Source organism: Oncorhynchus tshawytscha, linkage group LG15, assembly GCF_018296145.1.
Source record: "Oncorhynchus tshawytscha isolate Ot180627B linkage group LG15, Otsh_v2.0, whole genome shotgun sequence".
Taxonomy (NCBI): Eukaryota; Metazoa; Chordata; class Actinopteri; order Salmoniformes; family Salmonidae; genus Oncorhynchus; species Oncorhynchus tshawytscha.
Genome location: NC_056443.1, coordinates 35,576,077 through 35,598,528, shown reverse-complemented (window position 1 = coordinate 35,598,528; position 22,452 = coordinate 35,576,077). Strand labels below are relative to the sequence as shown.

Genomic DNA, 22,452 nt, shown 5'->3' with positions numbered 1-22,452 from the left:
GGTGTATTGAACAGAGAAACATGACTGCGATGTGAAGGCAGATTCAGGTGTTTTGGGCAGAGAAAAATGCCTACAGGCGAAACAATAAGTCGAATCTTGACAAACAGAATATTCAAGCCATGAATTGTCCTTATACCAGGAGCTGTTGAAAGCCCTTTTCCTGATACCATGATGAGTTCTGGGAAATGTTTTCAAAAACGGCTGTACAGGACCCTCTTCTCTGGATCTTGACATGTCTGAAATACACATTAAATAATGTGTCATATCTCTATGGAAATGTATAATTAAGGGATCCACAAGATTAGACACTAACAGCTGCTAACTAAAAAGTGTAGTTTAAAGTATAGGCCTGGCCTACCATTGGGTCCTAATGGAACAGAAGTCTGACATCTCTCCTTTCATTTTAATGTTTAACTGACCCTATGCAACAATAAGACTATGGTTACATCTAAGCATCCAATTACCCACATTCTAGTCCAATCTCAATCTTAATTACAAATCCCCATTATCATAACTGTGCCTTAAAATAAATCAACTACAAGTCTAAGTTACTAGTTAGATCATGGCTAGTCCTACTCTGCAGTAAGTAACTTAGCTAGCTGTATTTCCTTACACTTTTACAATAGAAAAACAGGCTATCTGCAAATTGTGGTCATTTTTTGAGTAACGTTAACAGATTGATAATAACAATTGTTAGTTTTGAGTCCAAGTTCGAAAATCTAACTGAGTTAATGGATTTCAAGTGGCTGAATGTTAACTTGCTGAACACTGACATCTATAGCCTACATTAGCTAAACATTCATATACTGCAATTTACGACACTGCACTGTATATATGCGTGTATTACTAGCTCAGATGTAAACATAATGTTAGGCTAAATTGGGAACCGATCTCTCTTATCTGATTAACTGTCTGTTAATGGTGCCAAAGGTCTAACGTTAACTTACACTGCGACTCAACTTTCGTAAAAGTTGTTCAGGAAACCTAAACCCGCTGCTAAACCTTAAAACTTACTTCAAATATGATGCTTTCGCCAATCGCGAAAAGAGCTGGTGGAGCTGTGGAAATATTCTATCTTCTTCTTCTGCATGCTTATTCTTCTTCTTCGAATGTCAAAATAAATGCTTCTTTCAACAAGTGGTGAAATGAGATGTCAATCAGCATCAAGCTGCCAGTAGCGAATGACATTTGGGGTGGCACCTCTCTGGCTCCGCCCCTGGGTGGGTGCTATGTGGGTGGGAGGTTCTGTTTGTCACTTGTTCTCAACAGGCAGCCAGTCTCAGAAGGGGGACTTGAAGAGGGAGAATGCAAAGTCCAGGCCCTGCTGCTCTCTTTGTTCTAAGTGTTTGCAGTGCTAGTGTTTTTTCGTTAATCTGTGTATCTCACATATTATGTGCCCAGTATGATAGATCAAGAAAACGTTCTTAGCAGATAATGACAACATGACAATAACAGTAGCTGTAGATTATGTAATGAAAAATTGGGGGGTGGTTGGTAATGAAGGTGTGGATCCATCAGGTGGATCCACGTCTGGGTGTTGGACAGAACCCTTAGGTCTTGGGGAACAGGTAATGGAGGACATCAGGTGGATCCACGTCTGGGTGTTGGACAGAACCCTTAGGTCCTGGGGAACAGGTAATGGAGGACATCAGGTGGATCCACGTCTGGGTGTTGGACAGAACCCTTAGGTCTTGGGGAACAGGTAATGGAGGACATCAGGTGGATCCACGTCTGGGTGTTGGACAGAACCCCTAGGTCCTGGAGAACAGGAGCAGAGTTAAAGGGAACAGGGTAGGAGACAGAGACGTAAACAAGCAAACACAAAGGTTACACTTTACTGGGAGAAAATTTGATGGATTAGTGCAGTGTTGTAAATGGGAGATATGTACTTTTCAACACTTTTAGAAGGTATAGCCTACCTCAAGCTGGCCCTCCTCTGACTCAGAGCACAGATAATCAGACTGATCCGAACTCACTGGTTCTGGTGGATGGGATACTTCCTGGGGGGCTCGGACAGTCGATGGTCCTGAAGTCATTCGGAGAGGTCAATTGAAGAGGTACATTTTTATAAGCTCAGCATAACTACCATTTCTTGCTTGCTCAAATGTCAACCAACGCTTAACATACTTTGTCTATTGGGCTTCACCGAAGTGTAGAACGTCAGTACTTTCAGTGGTCGACCATCCAACTGCTCCAACTGGAGCAGATTGTTGGCTTCCACCGAGATAACCCGAGTGGCGCAGCGGTCTAAGGCACTGCAGCTCAGTGCTAGAGGCATCACTACAGACCCTGGTTTAATTCCAGGCTGTATCACAACCGGCTGTGATTGGGAGTTTCATAGGGCAGCACACAATTGGCCCAGTATCGTTAGGGTTTGGCTGGGGTAGGCTGTTGTTGTAAATAATGATTTATTCTTAACTGACTTGGCTAGTTATATAAATGAAAACAAAGAGACAAATATCAGTGTTAGGGAAACTAAAACTAGCTTCAGGTTATTTTGCATGCAAATAGTTATTATCTGAGATATATATTCACTTTAACAGATGTTGACCCCAGCTAGGAGCGAATGAGCAGCAAGGTTTCCCACGTCCCACCTTCCTTAAATAAAACAAAATGACAGAATATAAACTATGACGTGCCTTGTTCCAGCGTTCATCAGACCTCAGGAGAACCGTGGGTGTTGAAGATGTACAACATCCTCGTCCTTGATGGGTATCATACAAAACGAAAATCTATTTTTGGTTCCAAACACCCTTTTAAATTGGTTTATCACTCCAGTGTTAATCTGCAAAATTGTAATTATTTGCCTACCTCCTCATGCCTTTTGCACACAATGTATATATAGACTCTTTGTTTTCTACTGTGTTATTGACTTGTTAATTGTTTACTCCATGTGTAACTCTGTGTTGTCTGTTCACACTGCTATGCTTTATCTTGGCCAGGTCGCAGTTGCAAATGAAAACTTGTTCTCAACTAGCCTACCTGGTGAAATAAAATTTAAATAAAAATACAGAAGGGAATTTTGAGTTAAGCACATACTCTTCCTTTCCTGAGCTTAATGGGTATTGCCTCCACCCACTTGGTAAAGTGATCGGTCGCCGTCAGACACCAGCTGTTGCCATTCCTGGATTTAGTGAAGGGTCCAATGAGGTCCACCACTAACATTTAAAGTGTTAGAGAGAAGATTATTTTATTCTTGCCTGTATCTGTGTCATACAGTCTGCACACTTTCATATTTGTAAGCACATTCTAGAATATTGAACTCTGCTGTGGTCAAAATAAAGCAACCATTACAAAACAACTTATCAGGGCAAAATTTTAATTGGGACCCTTACCGATCATGTGCCATGGTGAAACAACTTTGATGGGCTTCAACTCCGGCGCCACAGTCTTCACCCTCTCAAACTTCTGGCAGGCTAGACAGGGTACTGACTTTTAAGCAAAAAGTGACAAATTTAAACATGGTGTGATCTCTGATATGACATTCATTGAAATCATAATAATTTCAGATATAATAGAATGTAATTGATAAATAAAAGGTTAATGTACTTGCCCCGCTGTCCACCTCCTTGACAATTCTCTGTCAGAAGAAGAGCAGGTTGATTTTGGCAATCATGCGCTTCACTCCGAAATGGCCAGCATGCATCTCGGTCAGCACGGCCTCCTACTCCTCCTTAGTAAAAATCACCCTCCCGTGTGGCTGGCCATCCTTTCCTCGTAGGTACATATGAAGCCGAACAAGTTTCTCTGTATCTGTCTAGCGAAGACACCTAGTTAACTAGTTAAGGGCAATTGGAATTACCATAATTGCTTACACCTATCCATTTGATTGATCAGGTGTAAATTATAGCTAGATACCTCAATATGATAGACATATAACTACACCAGTGGAGGCTGCTGAAGGGAGGACGGCTCATGTATAGCTAGCAACGTGTAGATTACCAACTAGCTAGATGTAAAATGGTTGTTGAAAAAATGGTTGTACATAGCTAAATCAGTCCAGTTTTCTAATAGAAGATAACTTCAAGTTCCTTGGTGTCCACATCATCAACAAACTAACATGGATCAAGCACACAAAGACAGTCGTGAAGCGGGCACGACAAAACCTATTTCCCCTCAGGAGACTGAAAAGATTTGGCATAGCAATTCTGAGGTAATAATTTTGCGCTGACTGATCGAGCACTTTTGAGGTGAAATAGAAATACAACTGCTTCGCGAACGCTACGAGGTAAAATAGAGCCAGGCAACCATGATAGCAGCGGACGCTTTGATTCATTACGTAATCCGGTCAGAATTTTGCAAGTTCTAGCAACGAGGGACACACAATAACAACACTTTTTGGCAGGGGGACTCTATTTGGCGTGACAGGGGTATAGACTTTTTTTTTAGCCACGTATATTGTAGGCGATAACTACAGATGGTATATAGTGCATGTCTGTACCATACATTGGCATGTCGAGTCCAAAACGGGAGGATTAAAAATATATATATAATAATAGTAAGGCTTTAAAGATACAATGAAAATATGTTTTTGTCAATTTAGTGTATTTTTTTCCTAAATATCAGTTTCAAATCATAACACTTCAATTAACACACATGTTTACTATTGAAGATAGTGTCATAAAATGTTACAACTAAACCTGCTATTGGGGTTAATTGTAACATCAGGACCTTGCGTCTATATGCCAGATTTGTGAAAAGTCCACATTTAACACATTCTGTTCTATTAATTAGCCGACAAATGTACTTTGTTTGTGTGAAATATTGAGATATCTGAATCAAACAATGTTAGAGCAAATACGGTTTTAAAAAAACAACTCCAAAATCTGTTGTCCTGGTCTCCCCTACAGTACCTTAACACAACAACAAAAACTCGAGGCTGTGGGATGGGAATACCTTAAAACCATCTATAGACACAGTTATTTTGATAGATGATGACATCTTAATTTGAGGACAGTTGATTCTGTGCGTGACCTCCTCACCTCTCCCTCTGTTGACTGGAGTTCCAGGTCTTTCCGACACGTGGCCTTCAGTTTCCCCCTGGCTGCAGTGACCTCTACCCCTCTGGGAGCCTCCATGGTCAAGGTCCTTGTTGGAGACTCAAGCCTGACAAACACAACAACTTAATGAAAGCATTTGTGTTCCACTTCATTTACCACTTACTTTTTCAAAATTATTATTTTGTTTTAATGTTTATTTTATAACCTGTTAAGATAAGATACAGTTTAGTCGTTCCACGAATAGAGAGCAATTGGATCACATACATCTGTGCTTAAAATTCCAATAGCAGTCATTCAAATAAATTGTGTTTTCTCAGAAAAATCCCAATTTTGCCTCCTTCCATGTCATGCTTGTCCAACTTCTAGGAAGATTTTAACACACTTAACGCCAAGATTTCCCCAAGCTTCACCATCATTGTAAAGCCCTAGTTATTTTGTTACTTTCGGATAGTAGTTTCTGAAGATTTTTACCTATTTAATATGATTAGTAATTTATTTACATTTGTCCCTCAGGTTTAAGTTTCAACCCTGTAACGTGAACTAAACTCTGGTTTTAATATAGTAAAAACATATTTTAAAGCAATTTTTGTTTTTCAAAAGAAACATTGAACATATATACTAGTTCCATTTATGTTTTGAGGTTGGACTTTTAGCACGTTAGCACGTAGCATGGGATTGGTGTCACCTCGTTAGTCAGTATATGTTACACCTATGCTGGTTGCCATCTCGTTAGTGGGAAGGCACTTTGCCTGTGCTGGCCCAGGTGATCTGTTGTCTTGAAAGATGTGGAGGGTCAACATCTTTAGTTTGGTGTTTCTGATTTGATTTCTAGAAAAACGTTCCTTTGTCTCATTTTGTTTTGGTGTGCTCCTTGTCTTTGAGTGTGGGTTATTCTTTTGTTTGGCTCTGCTTGGGCAAATTGTGTGGGTGCTCACGGTGGCTGTCTTAGGTTCCAGTTCTTGTTGCTAGTCAACTTTCAGTGGACACCCCATGAGTGTCTTTCAGAACCCCTCCTAAAACCACACCTGTTTCATTTTGGTTGTTGGTCAGTTACTCTTAGTTCCTTTCAGTTACTCTTAGTTCCTTTCAGTTACTCCTAGTTCCTTTCAGTTACTCCTAGTTCCTTTCAGTTACTCCTAGTTCCTTTCAGTTACTCTTAGTTCCTTTCAGTTACTCCTAGTTCCTTTCAGTTACTCCTAGTTCCTTTCAGTTACTCCTAGTTCCTTTCAGTTACTCCTAGTTCCTTTCAGTTACTCTTAGTTCCTTTCAGTTACTCTTAGTTCCTTTCAGTTACTCTTAGTTCCTTTCAGTTACTCCTAGTCCCTTTCAGTTACTCCTAGTTCCTTTCAGTTACTCCTAGTTCCTTTCAGTTACTCTTAGTCCCTTTCAGTTACTCCTAGTCCCTTTCAGTTACTCCTAGTTCCTTTCAGTTACTCCTAGTTCCTTTCAGTTACTCTTAGTTCCTTTCAGTTACTCTTAGTTCCTTTCAGTTACTCTTAGTTCCTTTTAGTTACTCTTAGTTCCTTTGTTACTCTTAGTTCCTTTTAGTTACTCTTAGTTGGTTTTCTTGTAACAGTCAAATCATAGAATAAAAGCAGGTGAGTTGGTTCTACTTTGACCATTTTCTGGTGTTTTGTGGTGGACAAATGAGCACATCGAGCATCAATGATGTTACCCAGTGGCTAGAAATGTTTTAACACGTTTAAACATTGTTGTTAAACTTGCATTCAATTTCCCCTCCCTGTTGCACACAAACTACCTTCCATTCCCCTGACACAAGGGGTGTATGGCTGATTTTTAAGATTCAATCATCAACCCTGTTACTGGGAAATATGTTTGATGAAATTCAACATGCACTCTTTAGGACCCGATGTTAAAATGTGTATAAATAAATAGACACACTACCCAAAAGGCGTGGTGGTAGTAGTAGCTGTATGGTGGTGGTGGCATTTGTGGTGGTGGCAGTAGTAGTAGGGTCGTGTAGTAGTAGTAGGGTGGTGGTGGTAGTAGCTGTATGTGGCAGTAGTAGTAAGGTGGTTGTGGTGGCAGTAGTAGTAAGGTGGCTGTGGTGGCAGTAGTAGTAAGGTGGTTGTGGTGGCAGTAGTAGTAGGGTGGTTGTGGTGGCAGTAGTAGTAAGGTGGTTGTGGTGGCAGTAGTAGTAGGGTGGTTGTGGTGGCAGTTGTAGTAGGGTGGTTGTGGTGGCAGTAGTAGTAAGGTGGCTGTGGTGGCAGTTGTAGTAGGGTGTTTGTGGTGGCAGTAGTAGTAAGGTGGTTGTGGTGGCAGTAGTAGTAAGGTGGCTGTGGTGGCAGTAGTAGTAGGGTGGCTGTGGTGGCAGTAGTAGTAGGGTGGTTGTGGTGGCAGTTGTAGTAGGGTGTTTGTGGTGGCAGTAGTAGTAGGGTGGTTGTGGTGGCAGTAGTAGTAGGGTGGTTGTGGTTAGTAGTAGGGTGGTTGTGGTGGCAGTAGTAGTAGGGTGGTTGTGGTGGCAGTAGTAGTAGGGTGGTTGTGGTGGCAGTAGTAGTAGGGTGGTTGTGGTGGCAGTAGTAGTAGGGTGGTTGTGGTGGCAGTAGTAGTAGTGGTGGTTAGGGTGGTTGTGGTGGCAGTAGTAGTAGGGTGGTTGTGGTGGCAGTTGTAGTAGGGTGTTTGTGGTGGCAGTAGTAGTAGGGTGGTTGTGGTGGCAGTTGTAGTAGGGTGTTTGTGGTGGCAGTAGTAGGGTGTTTGTGGTGGCAGTGTAGTAGGGTGTTTGTGGTGGCAGTAGTAGTAGGGTGGTTGTGGTGGCAGTAGTAGTAGGGTGGTTGTGGTGGCAGTAGTAGTAGGGTGGTTGTGGTGGTTAGGGTGGTGGCAGTAGTACTAGGGTGGTTGTGGTGGCAGTAGTACTAGGGTGGTTGTGGTGGCAGTAGTACTAGGGTGGTTGTGGTGGCAGTAGTAGTAGGGTGGTTGTGGTGGCAGTAGTAGTAGGGTGGTTGTGGTGGCAGTAGTAGTAGGGTGGTTGTGGTGGCAGTAGTAGTAGGGTGGTTGTGGTGGCAGTAGTAGTAGGGTGGTTGTGGTGGCAGTAGTAGTAGGGTGGTTGTGGTGGCAGTAGTAGTAGGGTGGTTGTGGTGGCAGTAGTAGTAGGGTGGTTGTGGTGGCAGTAGTAGTAGGGTGGTTGTGGTGGCAGTAGTAGTAGTGTGGTTGTGGTGGTGGTTGTAGTAGGGTGGTTGTGGTGGCAGTAGTAGTAGGGTGGTTGTGGTGGCAGTTGTAGTAGGGTGGTTGTGGTGGCTGTAGTAGTATGGCAGTAGTAGTAGGGTGGTGGTGTGGTAGTAGTAGTAGGATGGTGGTGGTAATAGCTGTATGGTGGTAGCCGTGCTTTATGGTGGTAGCCGTATGGCAGTAGTTGCTGCATGGTGGTGGCCGTATGGCGGCGTTTATTGTAATGGTGAGAGGTTAGCATGTCTTGGGGGTATGGTATTTGTGCGTCTAACTTTCTCACTTATCATTATTCACATTTTATTCAGGATTATCTGTAATCATGGTAAGCCTTTTCATTAATGTAGAAGTATTTAGAATATTTATTTACAATAAAAGTGATTCCAAAAATGACACCACATTCATTTCTATTGGGCACAAAATAATCTGAAACACAAATGCATCCAACACATTTTAGGCACAAGCTCGACGTAGACATTGCATGCTATGAAAATGGGTCCGGAAACGTTACTTTTTAAGAAGTGAATACTTTGAGTCCCCTAAAGTGAGGGACTATATATAAAAAGTGCTGTGTTTTCTAAATGGTTCATCCTATATGGATCAAAACAAAAGCCTCAAATTAAAGCTGACAGTCTGCACTTTAACCTCATAGTCATTGTTTAATTTCAAATCCAAACGTTTGGAATATAAATACAAAATAAGACAAAAATGATTCACTGTTCGAATTAGTGGGTAGTGTAGAACAACTACTGTGGCAAAATGGCACATTAGCTAGCTGTTAGTATGGCTTTTCTAACTGTTTTCTAACTGCCTAGTTAAATAAAGATTAAATAAAGGTGTTAAAAAATATATATATATATCTGTATCGGCCAAATCGGTGTCCAAAAATACTGATTTCCGATTGTTATGAAAACTTGAAATCGGCACTAACTAATCGGCCATTCCGATTAATCGGTCGACCTCTACTACTAATACATCGAACTTGCCAGTATATTTACTTTATGCTAACTAACTATTGACTTGATTATTCATGTCATTCATAGCTTAGCTAAGTGGTATAGTCGTTCACTCAGATTCTCCTTTTCAGATTCACTTCTATGTGTGATTCTAAGTCTAAGCTACGGTCTGGGATTTGGGAAGCTGTTCAACAGTAATTTAATTTCTTGCTAAATTACTATTGAACAGTGTTAGCTTTGGGCAATGTCATCAGTATACAACTCACTACAGAGGAATTAGCTACCATAACACTTTTTCTGACAACTTTAATCTGAATCTTTCCTGTAGAACCATGAAGGCAGACTACAAATATACTCATTATTTCTTGTTAATGGATTTACGGGGGCCACTGGCTCAGGCTAAGTGTATTTCGAGAGAAGGAACTGCCTTGTGAGTGCATTTATGCATTTAATCCCACTCATTTTCATGAAAGCCAAATGTAATGCACTTATTTCCAAGTGGAACAACTGATAAATTAGTTTACGGTTGTGCAATTTTCATTATAGTGCATGTTTGATGAGAATTGCAGAGAAATTGTATTTGTCAGGGTTTTGAATGAAAAGCATAGAGACAATGATGAGAGCATGAACTACCAACAGTGCTGCTTAAAATGGTGGTGATAGAAAATGGGACAAATGGCAGAACACAACATTTAAATGAACAAATAACTTATTGAACATTGAGTAATTATGCATAGTCATTTTAATTGAACATGGAAGACAAACGCTTAATTCAGTATGTAAAATACCATGGTATAGCTTTTAAACAAAATAGCCAGAATGTGAAGTTTAAATGGGAGCATAAACTCACTTCAGATCTTGAGAGGCGTCTGCCTGGATGTGTGGCGTTTCCACAGAGTGTCCAAAGACCCCTCCGTCTGAGCCTTTCCACAAAGAAAAGCACAAATGCAATCAACAGAAGGAGTGCTTTCATGATGTGAACTATGCCAGGGGTGACTGAAGTAAGTCACACAAAGCCAGATTTGACTGTTTCTAAGTGACCATTTTTTGTATTCCTTGTGAAAGCGAGGTGTTAGATTAACTGTGTATAAACTGGACAGACTGGGCTCTGCAGCGCCTCTTACCAGTTACTCTGACTGTATCTGTTCCTATGCTGATCTTCTTTTCATCTACAGAGAACAGCACCTTCCCTCCATCCCTGCTTCGCACCTCAAATCTCTGACACTGTGCTTCCACTGAATCGGGACCTGAGGAAAGACAAGCAGTAGTTGGCTGTGTGGTATCTATAGGGTTCTATATTAATTTCTACAGTGGAACTAACAATGGCACCAATATAGTGCCATTTCTAACAGTGGCGAAGGAACTGCCAACCTGGGTACCCATTTGGTTGCTGCTATAACTAACTGTAGTCACTAACCAAAGCAATCTGGAATTTCAAAAGCCAGGGTCAGCAGAGGGTGATGGGGCTGAAATCCAGCCTAAGGTAGGGCTGGATCAGTATTGGAATGTGAGCCAATATGCAATGATCCTGTTCCAGAATTAATGTCAGTCAAAATATAATTATTTTCACTTTACTCTGTCTAATAATTGTTGTCATGTCATATTTACAAAAGCTAGGCTATATCAGTTTCATCTGCTCAGAAGGTGCTCATAGGATATCCATCAATAAATCACTTTATGGTTAATCCACATAACTATGGTGCGCAATGACTGTGCATTTTAATTATTCTCACCAAGTTCCATTTTAATTTTGTCCCAAAATTACCCAAAATAGTGTTTTCTGCCTAATCGGACACCAGTTTACAATTGAAGGTCAAGTCAAATCAAATCAAATTTATTTATATAGCCCTTCGTACATCAGCTGATATCTCAAAGTGCTGTACAGAAACCCAGCCTAAAACCCCAAACAGCAAGCAATGCAGGTGTAGAAGCACGGCTATATCAGTTTCAAGTGTGAGGGGATGGCTGCTGTTTTATTGGCTCTTAACCAACCGGGATATTTATTTATTTTTTTGCATTGTTTGTAACTTCTTTTGTACATAATGTTGCTGTTACCATCGCTTAAGACCGAAAATAGCTTTTGGATATCAGAACAGCGATTACTCACCTCGAACTGGACGAAGATTTTTGCTTTAATGAGTCGACAAGGATATACTACTTCTCTGAGACCAGGCCCAAATCACCGTCATTCGCGTAAAGATAATAAGGAAATAAAGAGGGCGGAGATCAGGGTGCTTTGCGAGAATTCATTGGGCAAGTGGGTAACCCACCTCAACCATCCATTCTATTGGCCAATGTGCAATCACTGGAGAATAAACTGGATGATCTCCGTTTGAGAATTTCCTACCAACGGGACATTAAAAACTGTAATATCTTATGTTTCACCGAGTTGTGGCTGTATGACGATATGGATAATATACAGTTGGCTTGGTTTTCCATGCATCGGCAGGACAGAACAGCTACGGCTGGTGGGGGTGTGTGTCTATTTGTAAACAACAGCTGGTGCGCGATGTCTAATAAGGAAGTTTCGAGGTATTGCTTATCTGAGGTAGAGAACCTCATGATAAGCTGTAGACCACACTATTTACCTTGGTTATCTATATTTTTCATAGCCGTCTATTTACCACCACAAACCGATTCTGTTACTAAGACCACACTTAACGAGCTGTATAAGGCCATAAGCAGACAAAAATATGCTCATCCAGAAGCGGTGCTCCTAGTGGCCGGAGACTTTAATGCAGGCAAACTTAAATCCGTTCTATGTCACATGAAAACAGAGGGGAAAAAAACTCTAGATCACCTTTACTCCACACACCGAGACCCATACAAAGCTCTCCCTTGTCCTCCATTTGGCAAATCTGACCATAATTCTATCCTCCTGATTCCTGCTTACAAACAAAAACTAAAGCAGGAAGTACTAGTGACTCGCTCAATACGGAAGTGGTCAGATGACGCAGATGCTACGCTACAGGACTGTTTTTCTAGCACTGGAATATGTTCCGGGATTCATTCAATGGCATTGAGGAGTATACCACCCTCAGGCACCGGCTTCATCAATAAGTGTATCGACAACATCGTTCCCACAGTGGCCGTGCGTACATATCCCAACCAGAAGCCATGGATTACAGGCAACATCTGCACAGAGATAAAGGCTAGAGCTGCCGCTATCAAGGAACTGGACACTTATAAGAAATCCCACTATGCCCTCAGACGAACCATCAAACAGGCCAAGGGTCAATATAGGACTTAGATTTGAATCCTACTAATCCGACTCTGACGATCGTCGGCTGTGGCAGGGCTTGCAAACTATTACGGACGACAAAGGGAAACCCAGCCGTGCGATGCCCAGTGACGCGAGCCTAACAGATAAGCTAAATGCCTTTTATGAACACGTCGAGGCAAGCATCACTGAAGCATGCATGAGAACTGTTCCGAACGACTGTGTGATCACTGTGTGATCACGCCCTCCATAGCCGATGTGAGCAAGACCCTTCAAACAGGTCAACATTCACAAGGCTGCAGGGCCAGACGGATTACCTGGATGTGTACTTGGAGCGAGCACAGACCAAAAGGCAAGTATCTTCACTGACATTTTTAACCTGTCCCTGACCGAATCTGTAATACCTACATGTTTCAAGCAGACCCTGGGACTAAACACCTCCCTCTGCAACTGGATCCTGGACTTCCTGACATGCCGCTCCCAGGTGGTAAGGGTAGGCAACAACACGTCTGCCACGCTGATCCTCAACACAGGGCCCCTCAGGGGTGCGTGCTTAGTCCCCTCCTGTACTCCTTGTTCACCCACGATGGCGTGGCCAAGCACAACTCCAACTCCATCATTACGTTTGCTGACGACACAACAGTGGTAGGCCTGATCACAGACAACGATGAGACTGCCTACAGGGAGGAGGTCAGAGACCTGGCAGTGTGGTGTCAGGACAACTTCTCTCTCAACGTGAGAGACAAAGGAGCTGATTGTGGACAACAGGAAAAGGAGGGCCGAACATGCCCCCTTTCACATCAACAGCCTGCAGTGGAGCGGGTCGAGAGCTTAAAGTTCCTTGCTGTCCACATCACCAACAAACTATCATGGTCCAAACACACCAAGACAGTCATGAAGAGGGTACGACAACACGTTTTCCCCCTCAGGAGACTTAAAAGATTTGGCATGGTTCCCCAGATCCAAATAGTTCTACAGCTGCAGCATCGAGAGCATCATGACCGGTTGCATCACCGCCTGGTATTATGGTATTATGGTCAGCATCCGACCATAAGGCGCTACGGAGGGTAGTGCCTACAGCCCAGTATATGACTGGGGCCAAGCTTCCTGCCATCCAGGACCTATATACTAGGCGGTGTCAGAGGAAAACACAAAAAAGTGTCACCCAAGTCATAGACTGTTCTCTCTGCTAACCAATGGCAAGCGGTGTTCGGAGCACCATTTCTAGGTCCAAAAGACTCCTTAACAGTTTCTACCCCCAAGCCATAAGACTGCTGAGCAATGAATCAAATGGCCACCCGGACTATTTACATTGACCCCCCACCTCATTTGTTCTACTTGCTGCGTATTATCTATGCATAGTCACTTTACCCCTACCTACATGTACAAATTACCTCGACTAACCTGTACCACCGCACATTGACTCTGTACTGGTACCCCCTGTATATATAGCCTCATTACTGTTCTTTTATTGTGTTACATTTCATTAGATTTTTTTAACTTAAAATATTTACTAAATAAACTTAACTCCTTCTTGAATTGCAGTGTTGGTTACGAGCTTGTAAGTAAGGTTGTTCGGCGCATGTGACAAACATGATTTGACTTGACCAAAAGTGTCACATCACTAGCCTTGATGAATCATCATCATCATCATCAATCCCAAACTTATGCTGGTGAAAATCAATAGCTATTAGTGTTAATAAGCAGGTCATTTGCTTTCAAATAGCCATTAATCATGTAAATTAATCTGGTAATTAGGCCCGACTGATGATTAAACTTGATGATAATGAGAAGAACCTATTTCACTTTTCATAAGGTCAAAGGTCAAAGGTCTCGAACACTTTGCTGTGAGTCCTCCAGGCGAAGAAAGCAGATTAATAATGAGTAAAAGATCAACTCGATTAAAGTCATTAAAAATGAGATCTATTCAGTAGAAGCCATAGTCTGCACTTGAGTCTTTGCTAAATTGTGCTGCTGAACAACATCAGTACATGTATCAATATCGTATCAGTATGGTTAGTCATCTGTTTTAAGTGTTTAGTGAAACAGTTCTGAACTTATCTAACCCACTGTCAGCTGTCCAGTGAGTTGGCCTTGGTCGTTTCGAGCGTTTATGGTCACGTTTCTGTTTGACCGCACGACCAATGGGCTTGCCTAGAGGAAGCATGAGAGAGGGAGGGGGTGTGGGAAAAAAGGAGCAGAAAGGAGGAGAGAAAAAGTGGGGATGTAAAAAGAATGCAAAACATGAATACAAGTGACCTGCAATAAGAGGATTAACTTTCATTCATACATTATAAACCCCCTGGTAGATACATGTAAATATGTTGGTTCTAACAATTTGATCCAGCAATTTCTGTGAGAAAATCTAAATATTGTGCACAAAATATTATTAGACCCGAGTTGATTTTCTTGAATCTAGTTTTCATTCATTGCCTGTTCTGACACAAGATCATGAACCAACAGACTAAGTGAGTGGGGAATTAAATGTTCCATCTTGTGCCATTTATGTATTTGTTTGGTCTTCAATGGTATCTGACCTGAGGGTCAAACATTAGCACTCCTGAATGATACTCTGTGAACTGATGAACGAGTCTAGTCATTGTGGCTCTTACAGAAAGGTCAGAAGGTCACGTGAACTTCATGGAGTTAATACACATTCACGGAGCATGTTGTGAAAAACTGAAAAACTACCAATGGCTGAAGTAATGCCAAGGGAGCTGCCCTGCATACAAGGACACTTCATAACCAAAGGCAGCAGGATAAGTGGAGGCTAAAGTGGAAGCAAAGGCTAGTGGAACGATATCAACATCTCACTGTAAGTTATTAAAAAAAAAGTTATATGACAGAATATTACACTTTACCATTAACAGGAAAAATCTGTTTTGAAATAACCACTACAAAAGTGCTCAATCACAGATTTAATCTTCAATAAAAGATATAATAATTGTCATCTATTTTATCAGCAACTCCCTAAAAACAAATCTATTTGAACTAGCTTGTTTTATAAAATCATTGTCCATTATGATTAAGTGAAGAGAGAATTAAGTCATATTACACAGATCTAAAGACTCCACAGGGAAGTAGTTTCAGTCCAATGAATTATACATGCTCGAACCTATTTTTAGACCAGCTGACAACTCAAGAGAAAAAGCCACTGCGCACAGTTACGAATGACATGATGATTTGATTCACTTTAAATACTCTTGTGAGCTACAGTATATTGTCTAAGATCGTACAAATGACAAATGAGGTCTTGTCAACATTGAACTGAATTGCACACAGTCCCCCTCCCTGTATTTGCGTTGTAACACATAACGGATATATTCACAATTACATTAAACTGCTGGTTCGTGCCAAAGTATTATATAGAAGGCCAATATATTGTATAAAAGGCATGTTAAACAAGACGTCCCCACATAGTACAATACAAAGGCTGGTCCACCGTAATTATTTCTGCGGCGGTGGCTTATTGATTAGAAGTTTAGTCATGTCGGAGCTAAACTAGCTAAACTCAACATGCAACTTACAGTATCTCTTCAACTCAGTGGATAAACACAATCCTCTCGGCGCCTGACATATTTCCTCAGGTGAAAAAATAAATATTGAATGACCCTTTCAGAGATTCCCTGTGCTCTCTCTGTCCTGCAAATATCTCCGGTGAGACCGTAACACTCCCCTAGCATAGCCTTCTAACAGACCGGTAAAAACATCGGTTTAATACTGGTGACCGGTATCCCGGGACTTCCCGACCAAGCTCCTTCTCGTTTCCCGAGAAAAATAATGACGGGTGCCATAATAACGCAAAAATTAAATAAATTGCATCGCTGACTATAATGTTTAGGCTACAAACGACCTCTCGACGGAGTTACTGAAGGCAATCTCCATCTCACATTCACAAATCTCCAAAACTAGCTTTGTTGGCACTGGCAGAGGCTCAACATATAAACTGCAGCTTTATATTACCGGTATGGTTGCAATTTTGGGAGGGGAAATTTGTAGTTTTTCGGGAAAAAATTCAACCCTAATATATTGCGTCAGTGTTTGGACTAAAACAATGCATGTAATAATAATGTCCAACTAACGTTTTGCCAGTTTTATTGCAATGGACTGTTCAGTATTCAACGACTAGCTGAATATACTGACATTTTAAGACAATATCTTGACTACATCTAAGGAAATATAATTAAAGGGAAATTATACTACCAATTTCAACTGAATTATTAACTTTCAAACTTATCAAGAGTATCAAATCAAGCCCACCATCCAGTCGTTGTCCATGTACAGTCAACAATCATCCAAAGAAAAGCTACTTCCATCTAAGTCTTTAAGGCCTGAGATTGCTATCCAGTTCATAGTGAATCATTGAAGAGCTCGGATGGACCGGGTGTCTAAGAAAAACTGGAGAGTTTGTGCAGGAGTTCAGTTATCCTACTGACATCAAAGGGGAGTGGGAGGCAGGGGGATTTATTGTACCGGCTTGATTGAAAATTCAGCTGGGACTGTGGTCCCCCTGTAATTGTCTGTCATCTACACTAAGGTTGTGTGTGACTTGTGAGAAACGAGTCCCCCGTTATCCATCTTCCTTTTGATGGGGGGGTTGATACAGTTCTGATGGAGTGCAGGAAATTGGGGAGGAGAGGAAGAGTACCGTCTGGAGAAAAAAAACATGCAATATCCCCCAGGTGCAACAAATAGAAATGTTATAAACTCCATATATAGCAAGTTCTCTATGACCTAGTTCATAAATCAATCAACATCAAGCATGATCCATCAGACCCTAGCAACAGTTTTTGAAGATCTCTAAGATGAGGAGTTTCACTTACATTTATAGGGAGAATTTGGTATCATCATATGATCACTCAGCCAGTCTAATATGAAATTCCATAGGGTTTATTCCAGCATCTCATTAACTCTAGTGACTGATGTTATGGATTTGACTGCTGCTTGCTTAGTGAGTATCCTCTTCCCTTCTGATTCAGCTCACACCGAGACTCGAATCCAGGACCTCTGCCTTGCTAGCACACGTGCCCCATCCTTGACAACGTAGCAACAGTTTTGAGTTCATTGGAACAGTTCCATCAGCGACATTTCAAGCTAACTTTGGAGTGAGCTTACTGCGTGTTCTTAACTCCGTTACACTGAGAACAACGGTGGGTTAGTAAACAGAGTAGCTTACCCTTCTTGACTGGATCTCCTTCACATAAAGGGGAAGAAGAAATTCCGATATTCCCTCCAGTCGTATCCCTTCCCCGTTCACCTGAAGGTTTCCCATTCCGTCCTGCAAAATATACAACAAAATCACAGAACAAATAAGCAGCCTGAAGGAGAGGAATGCCCTTTCAACAGTTGTCACTCTTTTTAAAAAACTTCTATAATGACGTTAACATTCATAACAATGTCATGTCGCACCAGCTTTCACACACATGCCTTAACACATTACCGACGACCGTTTGCCAACAATCATGACTTTACTGGCATTGAGTTCGTTTAAATCAAGTGCTGTACCCCAGAAGTCGTGAAAGATGAGTAATTTCCTGTTTTTTTACTCCCGTGTGTAAATAGAAAGGATAAAGGGGGGATACCTAGTCAATTGTACAACTGAATGCCTTCAACTGAAATGTGTGTTCTGCAAGAGTCAAGCTGCTGAATGTATGTCAATGACATAGCCTGACCTGAACACAGTAAAACACCAGGGTGAGCTGCTGAATGCATGTCAATGACAAAGCCCAACCTGAACACAGTAAAACACCAGGCTGAGCTGATAGATGTTGTGTATGCCTATTACAGGCCACACTGGTGACACTGAGTGACAGGGTAGAAGTAGGGGATCAAGCTGAGGTGACAGCAGCACACAGGGTGAATGGGTAGAGGTAGGGGATCACGCTGAGTGACAGGGTAGAGGTAGGGGATCACGCTGAGTGACAGGGTAGAGGTAGGGGATCACGCTGAGTGACAGGGTAGAGGTAGGGGATCACGCTGAGTGACAGGGTAGAGATAGGGGATCACGCTGAGTGACAGGGTAGAGATAGGGGATCACGCTGAGTGACAGGGTAGAGATAGGGGAGTGACAGGGTAGAGATAGGGGATCACGCTGAGTGACAGGGTAGAGGTAGGGGATCACGCTGAGTGACAGGGTAGAGGTAGGGGATCACGCTGAGTGACAGGGTAGAGGTAGGGGATCACGCTGAGTGACAGGGTAGAGGTAGGGGATCACGCTGAGTGACAGGGTAGAGGTAGGGGATCACGCTGAGGTAGGGGACGCAGTGGGTAGAGGTAGGGGATCACGCTGAGTGACAGGGTAGAGGTAGGGGATCACGCTGAGTGACAGGGTAGAGGTAGGGGATCACGCTGAGTGACAGGGTGTAGCAGAGGCCCTCAGCCCTCCCTCAACGGCGCCAAACCGTCGCTAACGTGGCAGACAAGCCTGCGTAGATTGAACGGTGACGTCTAACTGTAGGTGTCCTTAAGAATGCATTAGTTGAGGTTACATGATGCGTTATACTGTAAGATCAGCTATAGACAGTTGAGCATTATGCCTTGGTTATGAACAACAGCATAAGAGCTTATGAAGCGTGTTAACCAATAAGGAAGCGGTGTTGGCAACGCACTAAACTGAGTCATTGAAAAATAAACATTCTCTGTGTACCCGCCGATATGTTTATGGACAGGTTTGTAATATAATGTTGATTAAATGGTGTCACTGTTGATTTAATGTTAATAATGCTGAATAAGTAGTTATGATTCGCTTATGAATGTGGCATTTTGTGTGGATATTAAGATTACATGTCTTTATGTCTAAGGGGAGGTTCCTTACTTCCACATGTCTCATTTTCACTAAGTCATGAACTGATGCCCCATAATGTCCAGACCAATGAATCATGTACACAGACAGCTATGGACTTGTCATTCAAAATAAGCATCACCAGAAGGCTCGTCAGGCCACCACACCTCGTCTTATGTGTCATATATGTACAAGTCTGAATCTGCACAGAATTACATATTCCAAATGGGGTGGCAGGGTAGCCTAGTGGTTAGAGTGTTGGACTAGTAACCGGAAGGTTGCAAGTTCAAATCCCTGAGCTGACATGGTACAAATCTGTCATTCTGCTCCTGAGCAGGCAGTCATTGAAACTAAGAATTTGCTTTTAACTGACTTGCCTGGTGAAATAAAACAGCTTATGGGGTTTTAGGTTGGCAGACTACTCTCTGAGACAGAGAGTAGTCAAGACACCCACAGCACAGATAATATCTGTGATAACATACAGTGCTTTTGGGATGTATTCAAACCCCTTGACTCTTTACTCTTTACACAATTTGTTACTTTACAGCCTTGTTCTAAAATGTATTAAATCATTTTTTCCCTTCATCAAGCTACACACAATACCCAATAATGACAAAGTGAAAATATGTTTTTAGAATTTTGGGCAAATGTATTGAAAACAAAAAAACAGATACCTTATTTACATAAGTATTCAGACACTTTGCTATGAGACTCGAAATTGAGCTCAAGTGCATCCTGTTTCCATTGATCATACTTGAGATGTTTCGACAACTTGATTGATTGGACATGATTTGGAAAGGCACACACCTGTCTATATAAGGTCTCACAGTTGACAGTGCATGTCAGATGAAAAACCAAGCCATGAGGTCCAAGGAATTGTCCTTAGAGCTCCGAGACAGGATTGTGTCGAGGCACAGATCTGGGGAAGGGTACCAAAACATTTCTGCAGCATTGAAGGTCCCCAAGAACACAGTGACCTCCATCCTTCTTAAATGCAAGAAGTTTGGAACCATCAAGACTCCTCCTAAAGCTGGCTTCCAGGCCAAACTGAGCAATCGGGGAGAAGGCCTTGGTCAGGGAGGTGACCAAACACTGGAGGGTCACTCTGACAGAGCTCTGTAGTTCCTCTGTAGAGATGGGAAAACCTTCCAGAAGGACAACCATCTCTGCAACACTCTACCAATTAGGCCTTTATCGCAGAGTGGCCAGACGGAAGCCACTACTCAGTAAAAGGCACATGACAGCATGCTTGGGAGTCTGCCAAATGGCTCCTAAAGACTATCAGACCATGAGAAACAAGATTCTCTGGTCTGATGAAGCCCAGATTGAACTCTTTGGCCTGAATACCAAGCATGGTGGTGGCAGCATCATGCTGTGGGGATGTTTTCAGTGGCAGGGACTGGAAGACTAGTCAGGATCAAGGGATAGATGAACGGAGCAAAGTACTGAAAGATCCTTGATGAAAACCTACTCCAGAGCGATCAGGACCTCAGACTGGGGCGAAGGTTCACCTTCCAACAACGACCCTAAGTACAAAGCCAAGACAATGCAGGAGTAGCTTCGGGACAAGTCTCTGAATATCCTTGAGTGGCCCAGCCAAAGCCTGGACTTGAACCCAATCTAACATCTCTGGAGAGACCTGAAAATAGCTGTCCAGCAACGCTCCAAATCCAGCCTGACAGAGCTTGAGAGGATCTGCAGAGAAGAATGGGAGAAACTCCCCAAATACAGGTGTGTCAAACTTGTAGCGTCATACCCAAGAAGACTCAAGGCTGTAATCATTGCCAAAAGTGCTTCAATAAAGGACTGAGTAAAGGGTCTAAAGACCCTTTAAATGTGAATGTGATATTTCATTTTTTTAAATATAAATTATGAAACATTTCTAAAAACCCATTTTTGCTATGTCATTATGGGGTATTATGTGTAGATTGATGAGTCAAAAAATAATTCAATGAATTTTAGAATAAGGCTGTAACCTAACAAAATGTGGAAAAAGTCAAGGGGCACTGTAGGTAACTGCCGAAACAAAGGAAACACTTGAGTAACTTACATAAATTGATTGGGAGTCAAGGATAAAGACGGTCCTGGGTGACAGATCCGTCACAGTACGATGCTCTCTTCAGGTTTTTTTTTTTCAAAATGGTTGATTGTCCCTGAATCGCTTTCAAAATTCTGCACTATACAGCTATAAACTTTTTCCCGTTTTGTGTCTTTGCAGTGATATTCTTTGTAGAAGACTTTAGACAATCTGGCTTGAATGCAATTATTTTCACCAGAACCAATTCAGCTATTGTTTTAATCTTAATTACATACGTATGTATGTGTGTTATCTTGCAAAACTTCTATTGTACTTATGAATCAAGTATATCTTAACACAGAACATACACTTGCTATGTCAAATGTTAAATCAATAATTCAATCAAATCTATCCATCTGTCTCTTTAATTTACATTCATTCACCTCATCCATGTAGCACCATCCAAATGTATTTTAGTGGACAAATCCCCCATTAGAATAATAGAGTATGAGCAGGCCTGTGCAAACTGGTTCACAATATACAGTAGGCTACTGTAAAACATTATACAATAGGCTACTGTAAAACATATAGTAGGCTACTATAAAACATTATACATTAAGCTACTGTAAAACATTATATAATAGGCTACTGTAAAACATTATACAATAGGCTACTGTAATACAATATACAGTAGGTTACTGTAAAACAATATACAAAAGTTATTGTAAAACATTGTACAGTAGGCTACTGTAAAACATTATACGGTAGGCTACCCACCACAGTGAAATGCATGACCTTTACTATCCACACAGTTAAGGCCAGGTTGACTATCATTATGACCAGCAACAGCGAGAGGAAAAAGTAGAGGAATCTCTTCCTCCACCCATAGAGTCCCACGGGGTCGACAGCGTCGCACCTGGGCTGCTGAAGATGGCCCGACTGGGCCTCCAGTACGTACTGTTCCTCAGTCATCTGGAACACAATCAGAGAGAGAGGGGCATCTGAGCATTAGATGCCATGCTAAACATTTTATTTTTGAATGACATACATACAGGGTTTATAATACATTTATATTACTACATACACTACCGTTCAAAAGTTTGGGGTCACTTAGAAATGTCCTTGTTTTCTATGAAAACATACATGAAATGAGTTGCAAAATGAATCGGAAATATAGTCTAGATTTTGCCAAGGTTATAAATAATGATTTTTAATTGAAATAATAATTGTGTCCTTCAAACTTTCATCAAAGAACCCTCCATTTGCAGCAATTACATCCTTGCAGACCTTTGGCA

At 41.7% G+C, this 22,452-nt stretch overlaps 1 protein-coding gene and 1 long non-coding RNA gene across 2 annotated transcripts in view; both read right to left on the bottom strand.

Moving 5' to 3' along the window:
- The window catches only part of LOC121839416, a 2,477-nt gene extending 184 nt beyond the window's left edge, over positions 1 to 2,293 (bottom strand). Inside the window, exons 1-3 of the long non-coding RNA XR_006078968.1 lie at positions 1,920 to 2,293; positions 1,015 to 1,758; positions 1 to 236 (exon numbers count right to left, since the gene is read on the bottom strand). The exon at positions 1 to 236 is cut by the window's left edge and continues 184 nt beyond it. This is a non-coding gene — a long non-coding RNA (uncharacterized LOC121839416). The remainder of the gene's footprint in view (positions 237 to 1,014; positions 1,759 to 1,919) is intronic.
- The window catches only part of LOC112214912 (zeta-sarcoglycan), a 34,869-nt gene extending 12,740 nt beyond the window's left edge, over positions 1 to 22,129 (bottom strand). Inside the window, exons 1-6 of the mRNA XM_024373947.2 lie at positions 21,935 to 22,129; positions 17,536 to 17,637; positions 14,426 to 14,513; positions 10,264 to 10,386; positions 9,990 to 10,062; positions 4,983 to 5,106 (exon numbers count right to left, since the gene is read on the bottom strand). Of these exons, the coding sequence (XP_024229715.2) occupies positions 4,983 to 5,106; positions 9,990 to 10,062; positions 10,264 to 10,386; positions 14,426 to 14,513; positions 17,536 to 17,637; positions 21,935 to 22,129 (705 nt within the window). The remainder of the gene's footprint in view (positions 1 to 4,982; positions 5,107 to 9,989; positions 10,063 to 10,263; positions 10,387 to 14,425; positions 14,514 to 17,535; positions 17,638 to 21,934) is intronic.
- Positions 22,130 to 22,452: the final 323 nt, after the last annotated feature.